The 19,725-nt window shown below is 32.1% G+C and overlaps 1 protein-coding gene across 2 annotated transcripts in view; it reads left to right on the forward strand.

Moving 5' to 3' along the window:
- LOC123661505 (proton-coupled folate transporter-like) overlaps positions 1–19,725 on the forward strand; it is a 35,558-nt gene that overhangs the window by 4,079 nt on the left and 11,754 nt on the right. For both annotated transcript variants that reach the window (XM_045596463.1, XM_045596464.1), the window contains exons 2-3: positions 4,617–4,718; positions 5,850–6,071. In XM_045596463.1, coding sequence (XP_045452419.1) covers positions 4,617–4,718; positions 5,850–6,071 — 324 coding nt within the window. The remainder of the gene's footprint in view (positions 1–4,616; positions 4,719–5,849; positions 6,072–19,725) is intronic.

Below are 19,725 nucleotides of genomic sequence, written 5' to 3' on the forward strand. Positions count from 1 at the left end.
CCTCCCGCAGGCGACGAACGGGGGTGCGTAGGAGGCGCTACTTAATGCGCCTCTAATAACGCCCCTGTGCCCATGTCGGGCCGGGATAAAAACCCGGTCCTGCTAGACATGGCGTCGTCGGGATTGTCCAGAGGTGAGCCGGACATTCTCCATGGAAGAGAAGTCTGGTCTTTTCGCCAAGGCCAGCCTGTCGCTGTAGGGATCCTGTTGCCTGCAAATCCGGGACCCTCCAATTAATGCGGCTGAAGGCTCCCGCAGGGGTTTCGGTCGGTATTGCACCCCCAAATGCTGAAACCGACATACGGTCTAGGAATGCCTACCCGGGCATCCTGGATATCACCTGTAAATGGGTTGCCCTGCGATTCCAAAAAAAAAGGTATAGAAATAAGCCAATAATTTGTGATAATTGAGGCAAATGTTGAGACATAGATAACTCCCAAGCCCTTCTACGTGACCTATCAGACCAGACATAGCGCATGTCATATTAATGTAGATAATGCGTCATTTACCAATACTCTCTCACGTACAAAGGTTACATTACAAATTAACAATATTATAAAATACAATTACAAACATTATACGGATATGGAAATGTAATAAAACTAAAGTGTTTGCTATCGTTTGTTCGATCCAACGCGTTAATATCGAGATAAATGGAATGCTATTAGCAGTTTTTTTTGTGTTTGTTTGTTTTTTAGGATATTTTATTGTCTTTATAAAATACCTCATTAAACATTATATGCGGATCATATGGCATGTCAATCAAATTTATTTGATTGCGTTTCAATATAATAATTGTAGCTGTACTTATATAAATAATAGTACGTTTAAAGTAATTATGTTATGTTAGTTTTGACCCTTGAAAATGGATACAAGAGTCATTGAGGTTATATCTATTATAAACGATACGAAGTACTTCTTTCCGTATTTCATTAACGTATTCTTTTTTATAATTGTTTCAAGCATATCACGTCTAATCCCTTCTAGTTATAGACACGTAGATTTATTATACACTCTTTGTCCTTGTATTGTGTCAACCTTATTTTTTTTTTGGTATACGTAAAATTGAAATGTTATTTAAGTTTACTAATCAACCCATTGTTTCACCCGCGATGTCATTTCTTATTACTTTTCTACGGCTGAGAATGCTATGATGATGTTCACCTTTCTAATACAATAAAAAGCCTAAATATACGTACTACAAATTGCCTTTTTGAAGTAATCACTTATCATCGTTTGTTTATAACTTTTTTTTTTAAATATTATTAACTGAGGTAGGGCACAGCAGGAAATTTCTTGCTAAAATGGAGTAGTCCAACTGGTTAACACAGGACTCAATGTGATGTAAATTAAATAATATGCACCTTAAATATCGATACGGTTTTAGGCTCGCTGTAAACCCATTTCACGTTTAATATGCGATGTGTTTTACTTGATTAAACGAAAATAAATATATTATGTATTTAAATAATAATAACCAACACTTAATATGTCTGTCTAGTTTTGCTTTGGTTTCACCTATTCGCTTATTTTTCTCATTTACATTTAACCGTCATACTGATAGATTATCATCTGAGCACAACTCTTGAAAAAAATAATGCCCTTACGAATAAAAGCAAGCTGATTTGTTTTTCTCTTAAGACTAAACTTATTAAAAAAATTAGATTTAAGTCTAAAATGATGTAGGTTAAAGACCAATCGGGTCATATGCTTTAATATATAATTATTATAAACTTTGCTTTGTATCTTTTTTGCGACTATTTAAAAATTAAGATTTTATAATTTTCTTTATTGACTAGTATTTTATTTTTATTTTTTTTTAATTAGATAAATTTAATTGAATAACTTATTCTTCATATGTAAATTTTAAGTTTAAATGTTTGATGTAATTTGTTCTATCATCATTTATAACTTTTTGATTAAACAAATTTTAAATAATCGAACTTCATGGACTCCTCCCAGCATCTTCGAGAAGAATATTTGTTGAATTTAATATCAAATTAAAATTCTTAAAATAAAAATATACAATACATCCACAACTTAAAAATAACTAAGCAGTATAAAATTACCTGTTTATTTATTGATTTTGCCCTGTGTAAGTGACGAGGTATGAAGCAAATCATGACGCGATAAAGCGCGACCCGCCATTTAACCTGACGTGACGTGACGCGAAAGCTACCTCTACTTATTATGACTTTTATTTGGATACTGTCATAATACGTCGCGTAGCGTAGTGAACGAATGCGTCAATTCGTCGCTTACGTAGAACAACGAATAATTCTACTAAAAACGACTTGTAAAAGATTATTTATGATTGTAATCGTCGTACCTATAATAAAACGTCAACTGTAATTTTGCAAATATTAAATTTTAATTTCAAATAATTATAGTCGTAAGGTCTCTCACTCACAATACCTTACATAAAAAGAAAATTGAAAAATTAAAAAAAAAACTCATTTATTCATGAAATACCTACCGGTACAAGAGTAGTAAGGATAAGTTCACATACTTTAAAATTTACAATAACTTAATACTGATATACGACAAATGTGTATAGTATATAATATGTATTCTTAAACACAACTGTGATACGGAACCTTTTCTTTGAATTCTTCGAACCGTTTCTTTATTTGTAATTTACTGTTGCGTATCATAATTTAAATATTACGTTCCATTTAGCTTATCTTCGACCCACAATTATTTAACTAAATCCTAACGACTCACGTGACATATTTTGGGTAGTTACAACGATGTTTAAATAATGTATCTATACAAATAAATAAAATTTGAGTATCTGTTTGTAACATTAAAATAACCGCTCTGCTAAATTCATATGGATTTATACACGGTACATATACCAAAATAACATTTTGTGCAATTTTTGTCTGTCTGTCTGTTGGTTCTGGTTTATCTCTGAAACGGCTGGACCGATTTTGACGGGATTTTCACTTCTACTTTTATTTTAGAAATTCATTTGTATTATAGCTCTGTGAACTGAAAAACGACTTTTTGTTGAATCCCACGCGGACGAAGTCGCGGGCACAGTTAGTTTAAAATATTTATTTATTAATATAGTCGACAAACTGGTATCAATGCTTATTAAAAAAATATCCATAAGTTATAACATGTAATAATATTAATCAATGTAGTATTATTATTTTAATTCAACAATATCGCTCTAGGTAATGTTCAGATAGTAATATGTATAGATAGATAATTGCATTATTGGTGAAATTTTATGAGATCATATTACACATCCTAAAAGAACAGCAAATGATAGCACAGAAAATAGATCCAGGAGAACTACAGACATTGTGCGGTTTACATCTTAAAGAAGAATTGCCTTAGAATGCCGTTCGTATTGAATCTGAGATTTAACAATCTTAACATCTGAAATGTACGAAACAAAAAGAAACTATTAATAATAGTTGGTTTATATACAATTAAATACACACACAAATACACGGGCACATCCATAGTACGATTTCGTTTGTATATTTATTTTACAAATATTTTGGTTCAAAAATGTACTTTATTCCCATAATAAAGCAAAAAATGAAACATTAACACACTTCACAGCAAATAAAATAATGACAATTAATTGGACTACCTAAGACATTATAAAATTAGCTTTGTTAATTTTACTATTTTATAATATTAAGCACAATATATTATTATAAGCTCTATTAACACTACTGTAGACTACTTACTAGTTATAATAATTATAATAATTGATTTAAATTAATAGTTATAATAATTCTGTATTTCAGTAAAATTTTCATTACTTTGTGTAAAATTTACAAATCATAATTAGAAAATGTCGAGATTTATCTTTTTGCAAGGAACTTATCATTTCTTGAAACTTTTCGGCTTGTGTATTAACCCAGCTTTGCATCTAATAGGCTTATCACAATTCACAGTTCATAGCCGCTGTATTATTTCAGAAACAATATAAAAGTTATACTAAAACTTACCAGATTAGGTTTGAGATAATGTAAAATTTTGGAAACTGACTAAAAACAAGTCGTGTAGGTAAAAAAAAAAATAATTCCACGGCAAATTATTTTAGCGTCATTAAGATAAAACCACATAATCAAGAACGCGTACTAATACGGAAAACAGAGATTTAATAAAATTACTCCTAACATATAATAGGATTGGTATGGGAAGCCACATTTGAGATAACTGCGAAGTTGGCATTATGATGATTGAATAAGGGTTACAACAATTATAAAAAGAGATTAGGATAAGGAGAATATATAAAGACTTTAGGATATTTTTTTGCTACAATCGTCTTTTTGAAATTATGGTACATTCTCGAAATGACGCCAGAAAGGCATTTTATTTTAATTTTTCATCATACCTTGACTGCCAATGACCTTAGTTCTCAGTATTAAGTTTTCTAACTTATTGGAATATACGTTTTATTACTTAAAATCAATTCTCTTAATAATCTGCATAAGTTAAAATTAATGACTCTTGCGCAAAATTTATGACTTCTTTTAGGGAAACCAGTTAAAATTAGCTTTGCGTAGAGTCTGTTAAGGATAATGTTTGCAGATTGCCGACGTTCTGGGCTCGATGATTGACTAATAGATCTTTAATTTGGAATAAAGGTGAGGCGCAGATGACGTACTGGTTCACTCGCTACAAGTTCAAATTCACCGAAGTCGACTACAGCTTGTTCCTCACGTACTCCGTACTTGTTGGCAGTATTGGTAAGTTTACTTAAAGGAGTCGATGTTACTATGTTCTGTTTCAGGTGACATTCAAACAATATATACTACAGTGCAGGCACAATATTCATAAGAATCATTAATATATTATTTAGCTTATGAAATGCATTTTAATAAATGTTATATATCGTGGTACTAAAGATAGCGTTCTTTTGTTGACTAAGCATGCGTTTTATTTCCAAAAATAAGGATACAATTTTTTGTTTGTCTGTTTTTAGACGACTTTGTTACCTATAGTTAGTCGAAAAACGCAATAAAGCGTGAAGTTTGCCGAGAGTCTATGGTTGACTCGACTCTGTAAATATACAATCGGTCACTTTGTCGACGAAATAAATTGATTTCCAAACGCGAGTTCACGGACCTAGTTTTTGCGAAAGACAAATAAGTTTAATAACTTTTCCTAAGTGACCTTTCTTTTTCTTGTTTCACTTTTAACACTTATAACACCATAGTTTTAAATTGTCATTTTCAATCGTACCTTCTAGATAAAACGTAGGTTTACCATAATGATTATAAATGTAAATGTTATGTGCGTACACGCGAAATATAATAAAGATTCTAAATAGAAGAATTTAATCAAAAAATTCCGTTGTCATGTTTGTTTTCATATAAACATTTCCTCTTATCAACAATTATTCATCAAACCGTTGATAATGTCTTGTTACCGGAAGGAGATACGTTCAAACAATCCCAACAAATGACAAAGCTAACACAAATTGTTTAATTGGTATAAATATTAATTTAGGCGTGGGAAATTTTTATGACGACTTGTAGTAATTCGATAACTTAGTTTTAGTTGAATTTTTTTAAACATAATGTCAATATTTTTACTTTGAATTGACTTTTAACAGCTATCGTTTTTGCAAAGATATCAAAAATGTAATTTTTGCGAATTTAAGAGATACTGTAAAAAATATTTTTACTTAAGTAAACGCCTTAAGATAGTGTGAATAGATAATCTATTGTAGCGCATATTGTAGTGTACACCACTAACTGTTGAGAAAAGACTTCTTATAATATTTTAAGAATAAGCTTAATCGTAAAGCTACTTCAGTGTAGGTCAATGAATCTACTTATCATTTATAAATTTGATTTTGTTTTTGTCTCATTCAGGATCTTTCATAACAATATATTTATTCAGCAAGAGGTGGAATATTGAAGACAGCGTAATTGGAATCGTGGCGTGTGTGAGCAGGATAGCAGCTAGTATGGTGTACGCTTTGGCCCCGAGTCGTACGGTGTACTTCCTGGGACCAGTTTTGGATATGTTTAGCGCCGCGGGTGCTACTTCTCTACGATCGATTGCTACGAAACTTGTAAAGGCTGATGAAGTCGGTGAGTACTGTTTAGTTAATTTTGTTTTGTTTGTTTATCAAAGTACGAATTGTATATTATACTATTTATTTAAAATTTATATTATTTGACGTTCATAAAGTTAAGATAAGTATACGTAATGTACAACATACAGGGCACTGTATTTAGGACACATGAATCCACGTCGTAGGTTCAAAATCAGTCATCAAACGCTGCTATTACAAATTCACATTTTATTTTAAGACTAATTTTGACTTTACTGATATAGAGAAGTAATATCGGTTGGTCGTAATCACAGGATTTTGAAATTTTGCATACGTCACTATGGTTTCGTAAGTCAATTGTTTTATTCCTCGAAATAATATTTTAGTATTTCCGAATGAATATAAAGAAAGATGAAATAGTGTAGAGCACTAAATTTTCATTTTAGAACTGATCAAACGTAACAAAATACTGTCTTTAGTGAAACCCATTAATATAAACAATATATGACTATTATTTTGTACATAATATTCGTGAAAGATATCAAAAGAGTTTGTTTGTTTTGTGAATCTCTCTATCATCAAAAAATAAATATAAACCATATAAAAAATATAGATATATGTATAAAAAAAAACTGAAATTACACAGCTTATCTGAAAGATTACTTTTAATTGAACATCATTAACATTTACTTAGAAATTGCATATTAAAATAGTAAACACCTGTAAAACGTTTTAACGTAATTATTATTTTTAAACCGACTTCAAAAAAATTTGTTGGTTTTTAATTCAATGTATTTTTTATGTAGGTAGATGTAACAACTTTGTTACTGGGTGTACCGATTTTTATGGGTTTTTTTTTTTGATCTGGATCTGATTATATCTGACCTTTTTTGATATATCTAATAATGCGTAATTGACTATTTTTTTCAACTACCTACGTTGTATTTCATCTCGATATAAATTGAAGCCGGTTTAATTCTCTTGCGAGCAAATACAATAAATAACAAATTGTATTATTTACATAATTGTATTTAAATTAAGTTAGCATTACATGTATACAAACTTCATTAATGCCATCAATTCAAAGTCAATTAAACTATTAAACAGGAAAAACTTGATTTCCATCTATGTACAATTGATATGTTTGTTTGTTACGATTTGTTTGTAAGCTTTATAAAATATATAAAGAGAATAGTAGTTTTAATATGACATCGCTCTGGTGTAGTACTGCGTGCACCGTGTGACCGCGTGTGCTTACACATCGCTAATTGCGGGTTCGATTCCCGCTCGGGATAGATATTTATATTTTTACAAATATTTCTTTCCGGTCAGGTTGTCTGTCTATGGGGAACTCCATAGGTGGGTGCATCAGAAAGCACGTTAAGCTGTCGATCCCGTTTGTTACCATAGACACCTGATAGCAATCGTTAAATATAGTAGGGAATATCCGCCAACCCGCAGTGGAGCAGCGTGGTGGATTAAGCTTCGACCTTTTTTCTACATGGAGAAAGAGGTCTATACCTAGCAGTAGGATATTACAAGCTGAATCGCGTTATACCTAATCATATATGTCTTTAATAGAAGTTGAATATTACTCAATTTCATTGAGTTGCTAATTATGATAATAGTAATAATAATCTTTATTTCGGGACTAGCCCATATAGTGTTAGTAACAATGTTGCTTATAATCTAATGTTAGTACAATTATAGTTTATGGTTATTTAAAACAAAATTTTGATATGAACACGTTAAGTTTTAATTGCATTTAATTTCGTTCACCAGATTGTGGTTAATGCTGAAATAAGTATACAGATAGACAAAGAAAAATTCTAAAAATAATTCATTTCGCTTTCATTATTCTCATAAAAGACCCGATACTGTTTCTCTTAAATGTGTGAAAGTAAATTAGAACTTTAATGTGTGAGTTATACATAATTATATTGAAATTGTCACAAATAATTGGAAATACAAAGTGACATTAAGATTAAACACAAAAACTAAAGACGTTTATCTTCTCAATTATTATAAAGAATATAACATAGAAAATATCAATTTACAATGAAATCACTGTTATCACGGGTCTCACAACGAAACTACGCATTAGCACGCTTAGGAACAGTTCAAATTTTACTATCAAGGCGCCTATATTTTCATGTCCATGACAATAAAAAGATATTTATTTATACTCTTGTCTGTTTCATTACGCACTGCTGACAGATGCATAAACCAAACTCAGATAAAGGTAACGTGTGTTTAATTATTTATTATTTAAAGTACAATAGACGTGAACTGATTGACTGCATTTATGTACATTACAACATGACTTCCAATCGAATAAATAAACAGAATGCATAACAAATAAGACGTATTTTGAGAACAAAGAAGATCAGAATAGTCAAACGGTTGTTGACAATGTCGCTCAGAGCTGTAGTAAGTAGGCACAAATAAACTTGCCTCGTTATTACACACGCTTAATTGTCTACCCTATGGATTATTCGGATTAATACTAGCCTATGTTAGATTTTCTATATTACTATGGTGGCAAATAACGGTAAGGTAACTACGGTAAGGTGCTGATGGTAAGTGGTTACCGTAGCATAATAGAGCTTGCGACCCCAGGACTACTACAAATGTTTCATCGATCCAACCACCGTTGTCAATAAAGTACACCCCCAACAGCTCTGACTGCCTTGTATATCACATGAACAGTTTTTTAGTGCATATTTGTTTGGCTTTTTGAGGTTGAAACTTGACGATTGATTTTAAATGAGAATCTTCATGTATTTTTTGAGAAAGCCATACCATTATACAATATTAGTATTAAAATTAATGATTAACTTTTTCACGTATACATTATACTACTTTTCATTGTATACCTAACAGCCAATCGGCAATTAATTGGTTTCATAGTTTCGGACGGTGGCAGAGATCGCGTGTCGAGGATTCTATTTTGACTGATTATATGTAATTGCTGGCGTTCCACACGGTGGCGTATTGTCTCCTTTCCTATTTGCGATCTTTAAAAATTCTCTCGGTCCTTACATATCTTCTCTCTACCACCTGTATACAGACTATCTCCAAATTTACTCCCATGCAATATGAATTGTCTTACCGACTTCCATAAATAAGTTAATAATAATTTGAACAACATTCGTAGTTTGAGTAATCATAGGGTACTACTAAACGTTAATCCCTCCAAGTGTCAAGTCGTAATCATAGGTCGTTTAAAACTAGTGTGTCGAATTGATTTATCGTTTATATCGTCTGTCATTTTTAATAACACTGTAATTAATTACAGCGTAAAAGTAATAAACCTTGATCTAATATTTGACAACCTGAACTGTGTGAGTTAAGTCGCAATTTGGAGCTAATGGGTCTATCTCTCCGGCGGCTTCAATACTTCCTTCATTTACCTACAACAATTGCTTTAGCACCGTTACTTCTGCTAATTGTACTAACAAATTCTTGACTATGTTAATATTTGGTCTGGAGGCACCTCTTTAAGTTCAAAATCTAACAAATAATGTTTAATAAAATATATTTCAGAGCCTGTGGATGTCAATTTTAAATATAAATAATTATAATAATAAATAAAAATAGTATATTTCTGTATATTTGGCTGGAAATATTGATTGATTGATTCAGACTGTAACTTCACACCGATAGACACAGAGCTCTTGTGGGAGTGGGATTAGAGTATATTCCACCACGCTGCTTCACTGCGTGTCGGCGGATACATTCCTTACTATGAGTCTCATGTGTACCAACAACCGGGACTGACAGCTTAACGTGCTCGACGAGACAGAGCTAAGAGCAGTAAAATATTACGAAACTCATTTTTAAAATGCGATGAAGTAACGATATAACGTGTGATATAAAATGTGCGAAGAATTGTTTATACGCTAACAACCTTGATACAAATTAAGATTGGAGAGCGCAGTATCAGTTTATTTACATAGACGATAAAAACCGGATACTCTAAGACCCCTCTAAGAATACTTAGGTATTCTTTAATTCTTTACTTAATTATAAAGAAAATATTATTACATTGTAGTCAATGAAACTAAAAAGGTTAATGTAGTGAATGTACGTACAAGATGTACTCTTATTTGTTACCTTAATTATAGGTAGTGTGTCAAAATGCGTAAAACCGAGCCCACAACAATATAGTACAATACAATACAATTATAGGTACAGACAGTAACAGAAGTAGAAACGTATATAATTCAAAATGTTTAACTTTAAGTATATTCAAATTACTCATTATCTTTTTACAAATTGAACAGTTTCACTTGACTGACAATTATTTATTATACCTATTACTACGACTGGAAAATTCCAAACGATATGACTAGATTATTTTTTAAATACAGTTTAAAAAGAACCACTGTAAAGTAATTAAATCACTTCTTAAAGTCTTCGTCTTATGGAATCACTTTTTATAGCTTAGGTATATGACTGTTGTTACAATAATAACTTAACCATTTTTGCGTCATATCCTCAAACCTTTCTCCTCTCTTAAGGGATGAAACTTCGGACACCAATGGTATATTTTAAAAGTTGTTTCAAATCAATTTTGTATATGACCAAGTTGGAATGGTCAAATTACAATACATATGTCTTAATCGTTAATGTAATAAAATACTTCAAAAATGCCGGATGATGAAGAAAAACTGTATTTTGTATCCTTTATACATACACACATATATATATATATATATATATTATGTCACTAGGTCGGCAAATAAGCGTACGGCTCACCTGATGGTAAGCGATTACCGTAGCTTATAGACGCCTGCAACACCAGAAGCATCGCAAGCGCGTTGCCGACCCAATCCCCAATCCCATCAGAAGCTCTGTAGGCTTACTCTTGACTTCAATCCCAATCTCACAAAAACACGAATTCAATACAGTTCCAGTTCCAATCTGTAATATTTTGGTACTCTTGATCAAATCGAGCTTTCAATTGAATTGAAATTGAAATCGAATTGACGATCGGTTTCTGGTGTAGCCATTATAATAAAAAATAATAAGAAAATAAAATTCAATACATGAAATTTTATGTTTTTTAAATTATAATGTGTCTCCAATAATTAATTATTATCTTTTATATTGTAATTCCTTAAATTAAACCTAAAACTAATTTTTTTAAGCATAAAAACGGAAGATATATTATACATTCTGCGTAATGTGTGTTGTTGTTAAAAAGAAGCTCATGGCTGACGCAATTTTGAGACTTCTAAATTTCAAATTATCTCAATTACGTATTTTCTTAATTTAATATTTATAATTAACTTATCTTCTTTCTTTATTTACTTCTGTAATAATTTCTGCAATTTTACCAGTGTTAAACTTAAATTAGTGAATACAAAAGTTTATTAATATAGTTAAAACAAAAGATATTAGAGACTTAAATACTGTGATTTTTATTTAAATATTAGAAACATAAATACTGTGATTTATATTTAAAAATTGCTACCTTAGGTTAAAAGAGGATAAAAGACTAATTATTACGTAATTAGTTTTATTTTAATACTGTGATTGTGATATTGTTGATAATATAAATAAGCGCCAGTCGCACCATTATCATAATAAAAAACACTTTAAAATACACAATCGAACACTAAAAAGTTAACTTTATTGAAACGAGTAAATTCGATCCCAAACACGATTTCCAAGTCGATAGTCAACGTCAAAATATTGTCAAGAGTGCAAAAAATGTATAAGATCGAGAAATCCCAATTTCTATTAGTTACATAAAATTTCACTGTAATTGAGTCAAATCGTGCGCTAGTGTAGTGTTCAAGAGTACCGATTGACAAGTTCTCGATCCCAATCCTAAATTTCAAATAGGATCGAGTTTCAAGAGTAAGCCTGCTGGTCACCTTACTCACCAACAGGAACACAATACTGCTTGAAAACAGTATTATTTAGCTGTGATCTTCTGTAAGGTCGAGGTACTACCCCAGTCGGGCTGCTCCATATTTTAAGCAGGAAATTCTTGCTGTGCCCTACCTTAGTTTTTGAAATATTTTCCAAAAGATCGAAGCGTGAGCTATTGAGTAGCGTGGTCAACTAAGTTTATTTTTAACAGGAGAGGGTTCTTTGTTCTACAGAGATGAATACCTAAATAGTTAACAGTTACAGTAATGTCAAATTTCGAGCGCAACCATCAAAGCACTGGCTTATGGCTGTTGCGCTGGCGGTTGTGGTTGCGATTTCAGCAGATGATATATATTTGTTTTGGCCATATTGAAGTTTGCCGTGGTCTAGACGCTCGTGCTTTTATATTGAGTGTGTCTCAATACCTCAATACAGGAGTAAATCCGAGCGGGGGCCTGTTGAGTGTAAGGCGTTTATGTACTCTTAACGGAATAATATTTAGTTTTAATAAAATATATATAGTATATATAATATCCGTATTCATAATTTTTACATTTAGTTTTATATACGCTATATGAAGTTTTTATACCACAGTATTGAATTTAAGCATCTCGCTTATCTCGCTCGCTTGTCTAGGAGAATGAAATATAACAAAAACGATGAAATACAACATCTTATACTCTATACGTGAATTAACGCAGCATTTTAGAAATTACATAATACCGGTGCTATTCGATTCGACTTTGTCGATCTCCTAGCACATTAAGCTATCATCGCAAGGCATCGAAAAGACTTATTGTGCGGGCTTAGGCACGGGCCATTGAATGTGAAGGAAAAAAAACGAGTTGCTTTAGACCACATGACTGAAGTAAAACTTTTTTTAATAATAGGCCTGCACTGTGTCTTAGATATACGAAACTTAACTGCCTATGAGAGAAAGAGAAAGAAATTGTGTGAAAGAAAGTGTGTGTTGAAAGATAGTGTTCGCACCTTTCTCTTTTGCTCCGTTCGCCTCGCCCGATTACGCTTATCGTAACGTTCCCGTCACACATTCACCAGCTCACTCCTTAAATCAAGCATGCGTAAAGAAGTATTACTTCAAAAATAAAATTACTACATGTTAACGCTAAATAGTGCGAATCATATTGTTAAATAGTGCGAACGATTATTTAGTCATATTCAAAATTTAATGTGTTACATTTAATATTAGATTTTTATAAAGGTACTAGCTGACCTGGCGAACTTCGTATCACCTTATTTTTTTCTGAAATATAATAATAACATAATATATCAAAATAAAATATAGCCTATCATTTAAGTTGGATCGAACTGCACCTGGTGTGCTAATTTTATTATAATCGGTTAAGTGGTTTAGGAGTCCATTGAGGACAAACATTGTGACACGAGATTTATATATATAAAGGTATACTATCCCTATATATGATATAACTTGTGTTTATTCTTATTTCAATTCATTTACATATCTCGTTTTAAAAGTCATTTATTGCATTATAAAAGCGATTATTTTAACGATTATTTATTTAAATCGCATTGTCTACTCAATTAATTAGCAATATGTCGTGATTAAGATAGAGACGCTAATTTTATTATAAAATAATCATATTAAATTAGAAATGCTTATTCAAATTACGCTAAGAATACAAAAGAGAAGCGACCTTGTATTGAAAGAATTGTCGATTTCATAAATAATGCGATTAAGTAATTATTGTCGATTTGTCATGGATTTATAGATCGTTGCCTACCAGCTCAGCAGGTTTTTGTAGGCTGAAACTTTTTGAACAATGGTACTGAGGCAAATATTACTGTGTAAAATTTTAACACTACTTAATGTGTCGAATTATCACGGATATTTCAGGTGCGAAGAAAAGAAACTGCACCCTTTTATACAGACACAATTACTTTTTCTTTATTTTACAATTTATTTCTTAAAACCGGATGAAGTTTGATGTTCATCATACATCAGTTATAAGTTTATTTATATTAAAAAAATTATATTTAGTTCTTACGATTAGTAAGCGAATACAATGTTTTTTTATTGTATTACCATAGTTTACTGTACAATACCCATATAAGTATGTAGATATCACCTTTGTAAGTAATTATTTAAACTCGTTTCATAATATCGAACATTTTATAGTGTATGACAACATTACTAAGAATGTTTTGAAGACGAAATACAAAGTAATCTTCTAATGGAAGTTTTCATTGTATAATTATTCAGCCTTCAAATTAGAAATTTGAATTGGTAAATTTGTAGGAACCTTTTGAATTACCTGACTAGAAATTACTGTAGGAACCCCAGTATATAGATTTGGCCCTCGCTAGGTAATAAGAGGGCTTTCATTAGTAGAAAATCTCCACCAGTGCCCACTCAGAACCTAGATTAGAAAACCCTTACATAAATGAAATAACGTTCACTTCAGCCTATCGGAGTCCACTGCTGGGCATAGACCTCCACAATTTCACGCCAAAACGGCGTGAAATCATGTGTTTTGCCCATAGTCAACACGCTGGGCTGGCGGTTTGGTGACCGCAGGGCTGGCTGTCGCACCGAAGACGCTGTTGCCCGTCTTCGGCCTTTGTATTTCAAAGCCAGCAATTGTATGGTAATCTCGCCATTGTTTGACTTTTTAAGTTCCAAGGTGGTAGTGGAACTGTGTTATCCCTTAGTCGCCTCTTACGACACCCACGGGAAGAGGGGGGGTGGCTTTATTCTTTACTACCATAAGCACACAGCAGGAAAATAATATTAGGTCGATATATTCTACCTGGGCGCTGAGTGGAACCGCTGTGGGGAATCCCAATATGAAAATTATAAACGATATTTATTGTCTCTGATTATGAGTAAAATCTTAGTGAAGAAAAAACAAAGTAAAAAGTCATTGTATACTCCTGATTCGCAGTACTTAAAGGAACCCAATTGAAAAAAAAAAATACTTTAGTTACAATTATTGCAGTTTCATTAAAACTATTTTTACAGTAGTTTTTTTAATCAATATATACGAACGGGCAATAAGTAGAGGCCATACATGCAGAGTATAGCCGTACATGTAGTCCCCCTCCTCCCAATTGGTCTTACACTAAATTTCCCAACCAGAGACAGATAGACCTTTGCGTGACATTCCCGTATAGAGCCAATTTGGCAATCTAAGGAGAACCCTATTAGTCGCACATTCAAATTCCTAGTCGGGTAGTTGTTGAAAAATAATTTTAAAATTTACTAGCAACCCGCCCCGGCTTCACACGGGTGCAATGCTGATACTAAATATACTACAGTATGTCTTTATTTATAGTGTGAAGCTAGCTTATGACATGGTTATTAACATAATAACAGCAAAATTCAAATATGCGTCGTTAGATTACACGTTGTTACAGAATGCGTTGAAGAAATAAAGGTTCACTGCTCGTTCCCCACAGGTGATAGCGTGATATTATATAGCCTATATGATGACCCGACTTCTTAATAATATTCGTGCCAAATTTGAAGTAAATCCATACAGTAGGTACTTTTTGAGTTTATCCCGGACATACATACAGACAAACAGACAAACAGACAAACAGACAAAAATTCTAAAAACTATATTTTTGGTTTCGGTATCGATTGTAGATCACACCCCAAGTATTCTTTAAAAAAAATATTCAATGTACAGTTTTGACGTTCTTACCATTTTATTATATGTATAAATGTATTTTGTTTTAATTATAATATTCAATTTTACGTTAGCAGACATAAATTGTTATAAAGGGCTTAGACGACCAAATAATTATTGCCAAGCCATTAATGTATATGTGTTTTCTTATAAATAACCATGACGAACGATGCACTATAGGAACTAGAATCGAGTATTATTAATGAGTAAAATATTAATAGATTGTATAATTTGTGCACGTGTAGTATATAAACTGGATTAAAGTAAATTTGCAAGTTTTATTGGACAAAGACGATTAAAAATTATTAATATTATTTTGTCTAAAAAATAATGGTTTGCTCACAAACGAAAAAAAAAACCACTGACTTCAATTCAATTAATCAACAAGTATCACGTAGGTAGTCGATAAGACAGTCAATTAAACACGCAATATTAAGAATAGTTCAAAAATTAATGATTATATCTCTATCAAATTTAAATGGCACTACACAACAAGCACTCACTTTTGATTAAAAAAGAATCATCAAAATCGGTACAGCTAGGAAGATATGAGGTAACACAAATAAAAAAATATAATTGAATTGTGGGCCTCCTCCTTTTTTGAAATCGGTTAAAAAAGTGGGGAAATTGACAGTTTTTGCATAAGAGTAACTCAGGAGTTTTTTTTTTTACAGAATTGACATTCCAAATCAGTGGTAGCTTCTTATTAACTTCAAGTAATTTAATTAAAACGAAAATAATTCTAATTTTGTAAAATGACATTTCAAATGTGCTTTTGGAGTCTATTTGATTTAAATATTTTTTATTTTGTGATTACGGAATCAATCAACTAATTAATAGATTCATAAAATTAAAAACAGTTTGCCATATAATTGAGATTTAACATCCTACACTAATGAAGCGGATGATTGCGGCTATCAGCTACTTATCAATATTAAACTTTATATAAAACAAAGAGAAAAGCTTTGTTTGTTTTCCAAACATAAAATTTAATATTAATAAAACTACATGATTCACGCTGTACGTTAAGGCTTATTAATTTATATCTATCAAATTCTGTTGGTAAGATTTATTGTGCTTGTGATAAAGGTTGTAAAATACGCGAAAATTTAAATTTCATAATATGGTATATATACTTAAATAATGTAAAACACACAAAACACCCGTAACAGGTAAAATCTATCTAAGTTTAAATTTAAACATGATCTATTAAAACGTTACATTTCTTGGTGAAAGTTAGTTCGCTTTTAACCTTATTTAAAAAAAAAAGAGGAGGTACTCAATCGATTGTATTTTTTCTTTAGTTTATCGTCTCTCATTAAACACAGAGAAAATCTAATTTTCCCCCGCATTCGAGACTATTGCAAGTGATGATCCTTTTGTTATGGCAAGATTTACTTGACGGATACACTATAAAAATTTAAAATCATATATTCTTATTAATTTTTATAAATCAATACCTTAAATAAATATCTTGCGTTTTACGTATTTTTGTTTATTAATATTCGCCTACAATTTTATTTAAAAATATTGAGTAACGAAGTGGATTTTAGATTTACATAACGCCAAATAAAGACTCTCGTACTTAGTAAAAACGTCAGAAATATGAGATGCAAACTAGGGTTACTCGTCTAAAACTACGATTTTCGATTTGTCATTGCTCTATACATTTTTTGTCAATGATTGTCTACATTTAGTTACATGCACACGGCTATGCTACATGAGCATGAGGAGGAAGCCTAGAGCATGCGAGTGGATAGAACGAATGGACTGAGGAGATTGAAAAGGAAGGATTGCGAATCGGTTGGTTCACGGACTAATTCTAACTAAAACCTGAAGACAGTAAAAATCAGCCCAAAAGTTTTCACATATTTCGCTAGTAAATCTAACAAACGCCGAAACTTCGAGCAACAGAGTTGTAATTTATTATTATTATTTTAAGTAAGACGGAAAATCGAAATAATTCCATGACTTGATGTCTTAAATACATTTTTCTTTTCGAGTATTTTTACATTATACACTATTAAATAAAATAAGAAATATATCGTATCTATAGTCTGTAATTTAGGTGTTCATAAATACAAACCTACATACAAAAAACAACTGAAAACATTTTTATTGTTGGAATTAGAACTGATTGATAACCTTGTGTAATTATCCATTTTGATATCACTTACTTGTTACTATTTTATTATCATCATTACAACCTATACAGTCCACTGCTGGACATAGGCCTCCACAAGTTTACGCCAAAAATAACGCGAACTCATGTGTTTTGCCCATAGTCACCACGCTGGGCAGGCGGGTTGGTGACCGCAGTACTGGCTTTGTCGCACCAAAGACGCTGCTGCCCGTCCTCGGCCTGTGTATTTCAAAGCCAGTAGTTGGATGGTTATCCCGCCATCGGTCGGCTTCTTAAGTTCCAAGATGGTTGTGGAACCTTGTTATCCCTTAGTCGCCTCTTACGACACCCACGGGAAGAGAGGGGGTGGCTAAATTCTTTAGTGCCGTAGCCACACAGCACTATTTTATTATACATTATATAAAATTTACTACAAAGCTAACTAAAAAGAAGTACCAACTGAAACAGACAATACAGTAATACCCCGCTTTACGACCCCGTTATGCGCAGTTTCACTATAACGCGAATTTCAAATTAATGTGGTGATTTCATTATGGCCGTGGGAACCCCCGCTTTCTCTGAACATTTTGATTGAAGCATTGGGCGACGACGACTTTAATTCTGTGAGGGTTACTTCGTTGTTTCATTTGTTGCATATTTTTATCTTGGCTGGTCGTGTTTTAATGTTTGTTGGAGATATATACATAATTTAACACTACTTATACGGAAAAAAGAGCGAAAAGCGTAGCTTTTAAATAGAAGGTGAAGTCGTTGAGAAGAATGCAACAATTGCTGGCTGAGATTTTGTATTCTCAGAGTCAAAGCTTCCAGCGAAAGTTAAACGCCTATAAGTACAACAAAACTTTTTTTTTGTTTGATATCTTCTATCCTATAAAGAATGGAGAAGTTACCGTCTGTCTGGATCGAAGATTTAAATAAGAAAAACACCACTATAAGGTCTTATATGCACAAAAGTAAAATGTTTATATGAGATACTAAAGACAGAAGAAGTTAAAGAAAATTCACAGAGAAGGTGAAAGTGTTCTTAGAATTAAAGTGATTGATTCCAATGATGCGCATTTTTTTATTAAATTTGGAAACCCGATATACGTCAATTTCAGTTAACGAGATTTTTTCCGGAACGTATCCCTCGCGTAAAGCGGTATTTACTATATGTGCTCCATCGGAAACAAAGGACCGTATGTGTCTCATAAACAAAACAAAAAACTTATCTATAAAGTAATTAGCCAAAATAAACTATAAATCTTACCTAATAATTAGCAGTAAGACGGTTCTGGCAAGGTACACACAGTAGCAATAAAATAAAACAAAAAAAACAACAACACATTTTCGACGTCATACATTTGAAACTTGTATTAAACAATATTTGATAAAACGTATATTATTCAACGATAAGTAATAGCAATATATAATAAGTATAATTTGATGATATCGCTAAACTGACTGCTAACTGAGGTAGGGCACAGCAGGAATTTCCTGCTCAAAATTTGGAGCAGCCCGACTGGGGTAGTACCTCGACCTTACAGAAGATCACAGCAAAATAATACCACCAAGGTGACCAGAGCTCCTGGGGGGGGAGGGGGGGATTGGGGATTGTGTCGGCAGCGCGCTTGCGATGCTTCTGGTGTTGTAGGCGTCTATAAGCTACGGTAATCGCTTACCATCAGGTGCGCCGTACGCTTGTTTGCCGACCTAGTGACATAAAAAATACAATTATATTTTTGTTGAATATATAAATTAAAAGTTGTATTAAGATTTTAATAGGATAGCATATGAGTTTCTTTTCTACTCTCCTTGGTATATTCCGCCATGACAGTGAAAGTTTAAGATAGAAACGGTCATATCAAATATAGTTGGTGTGACGGCTTAAGCTCTATTTCTGCATCTGATCTTTACGTAGTAACAAAACATTTAAAAGCTATCGAGATAAATAAGAAATTGATACAAAAAAAATAGCTATTAGATAATATATACATCGTTTTTGTTCTATTTAT

This window comes from Melitaea cinxia, chromosome 17 (genome assembly GCF_905220565.1).
Source record: "Melitaea cinxia chromosome 17, ilMelCinx1.1, whole genome shotgun sequence".
Taxonomy (NCBI): Eukaryota; Metazoa; Arthropoda; class Insecta; order Lepidoptera; family Nymphalidae; genus Melitaea; species Melitaea cinxia.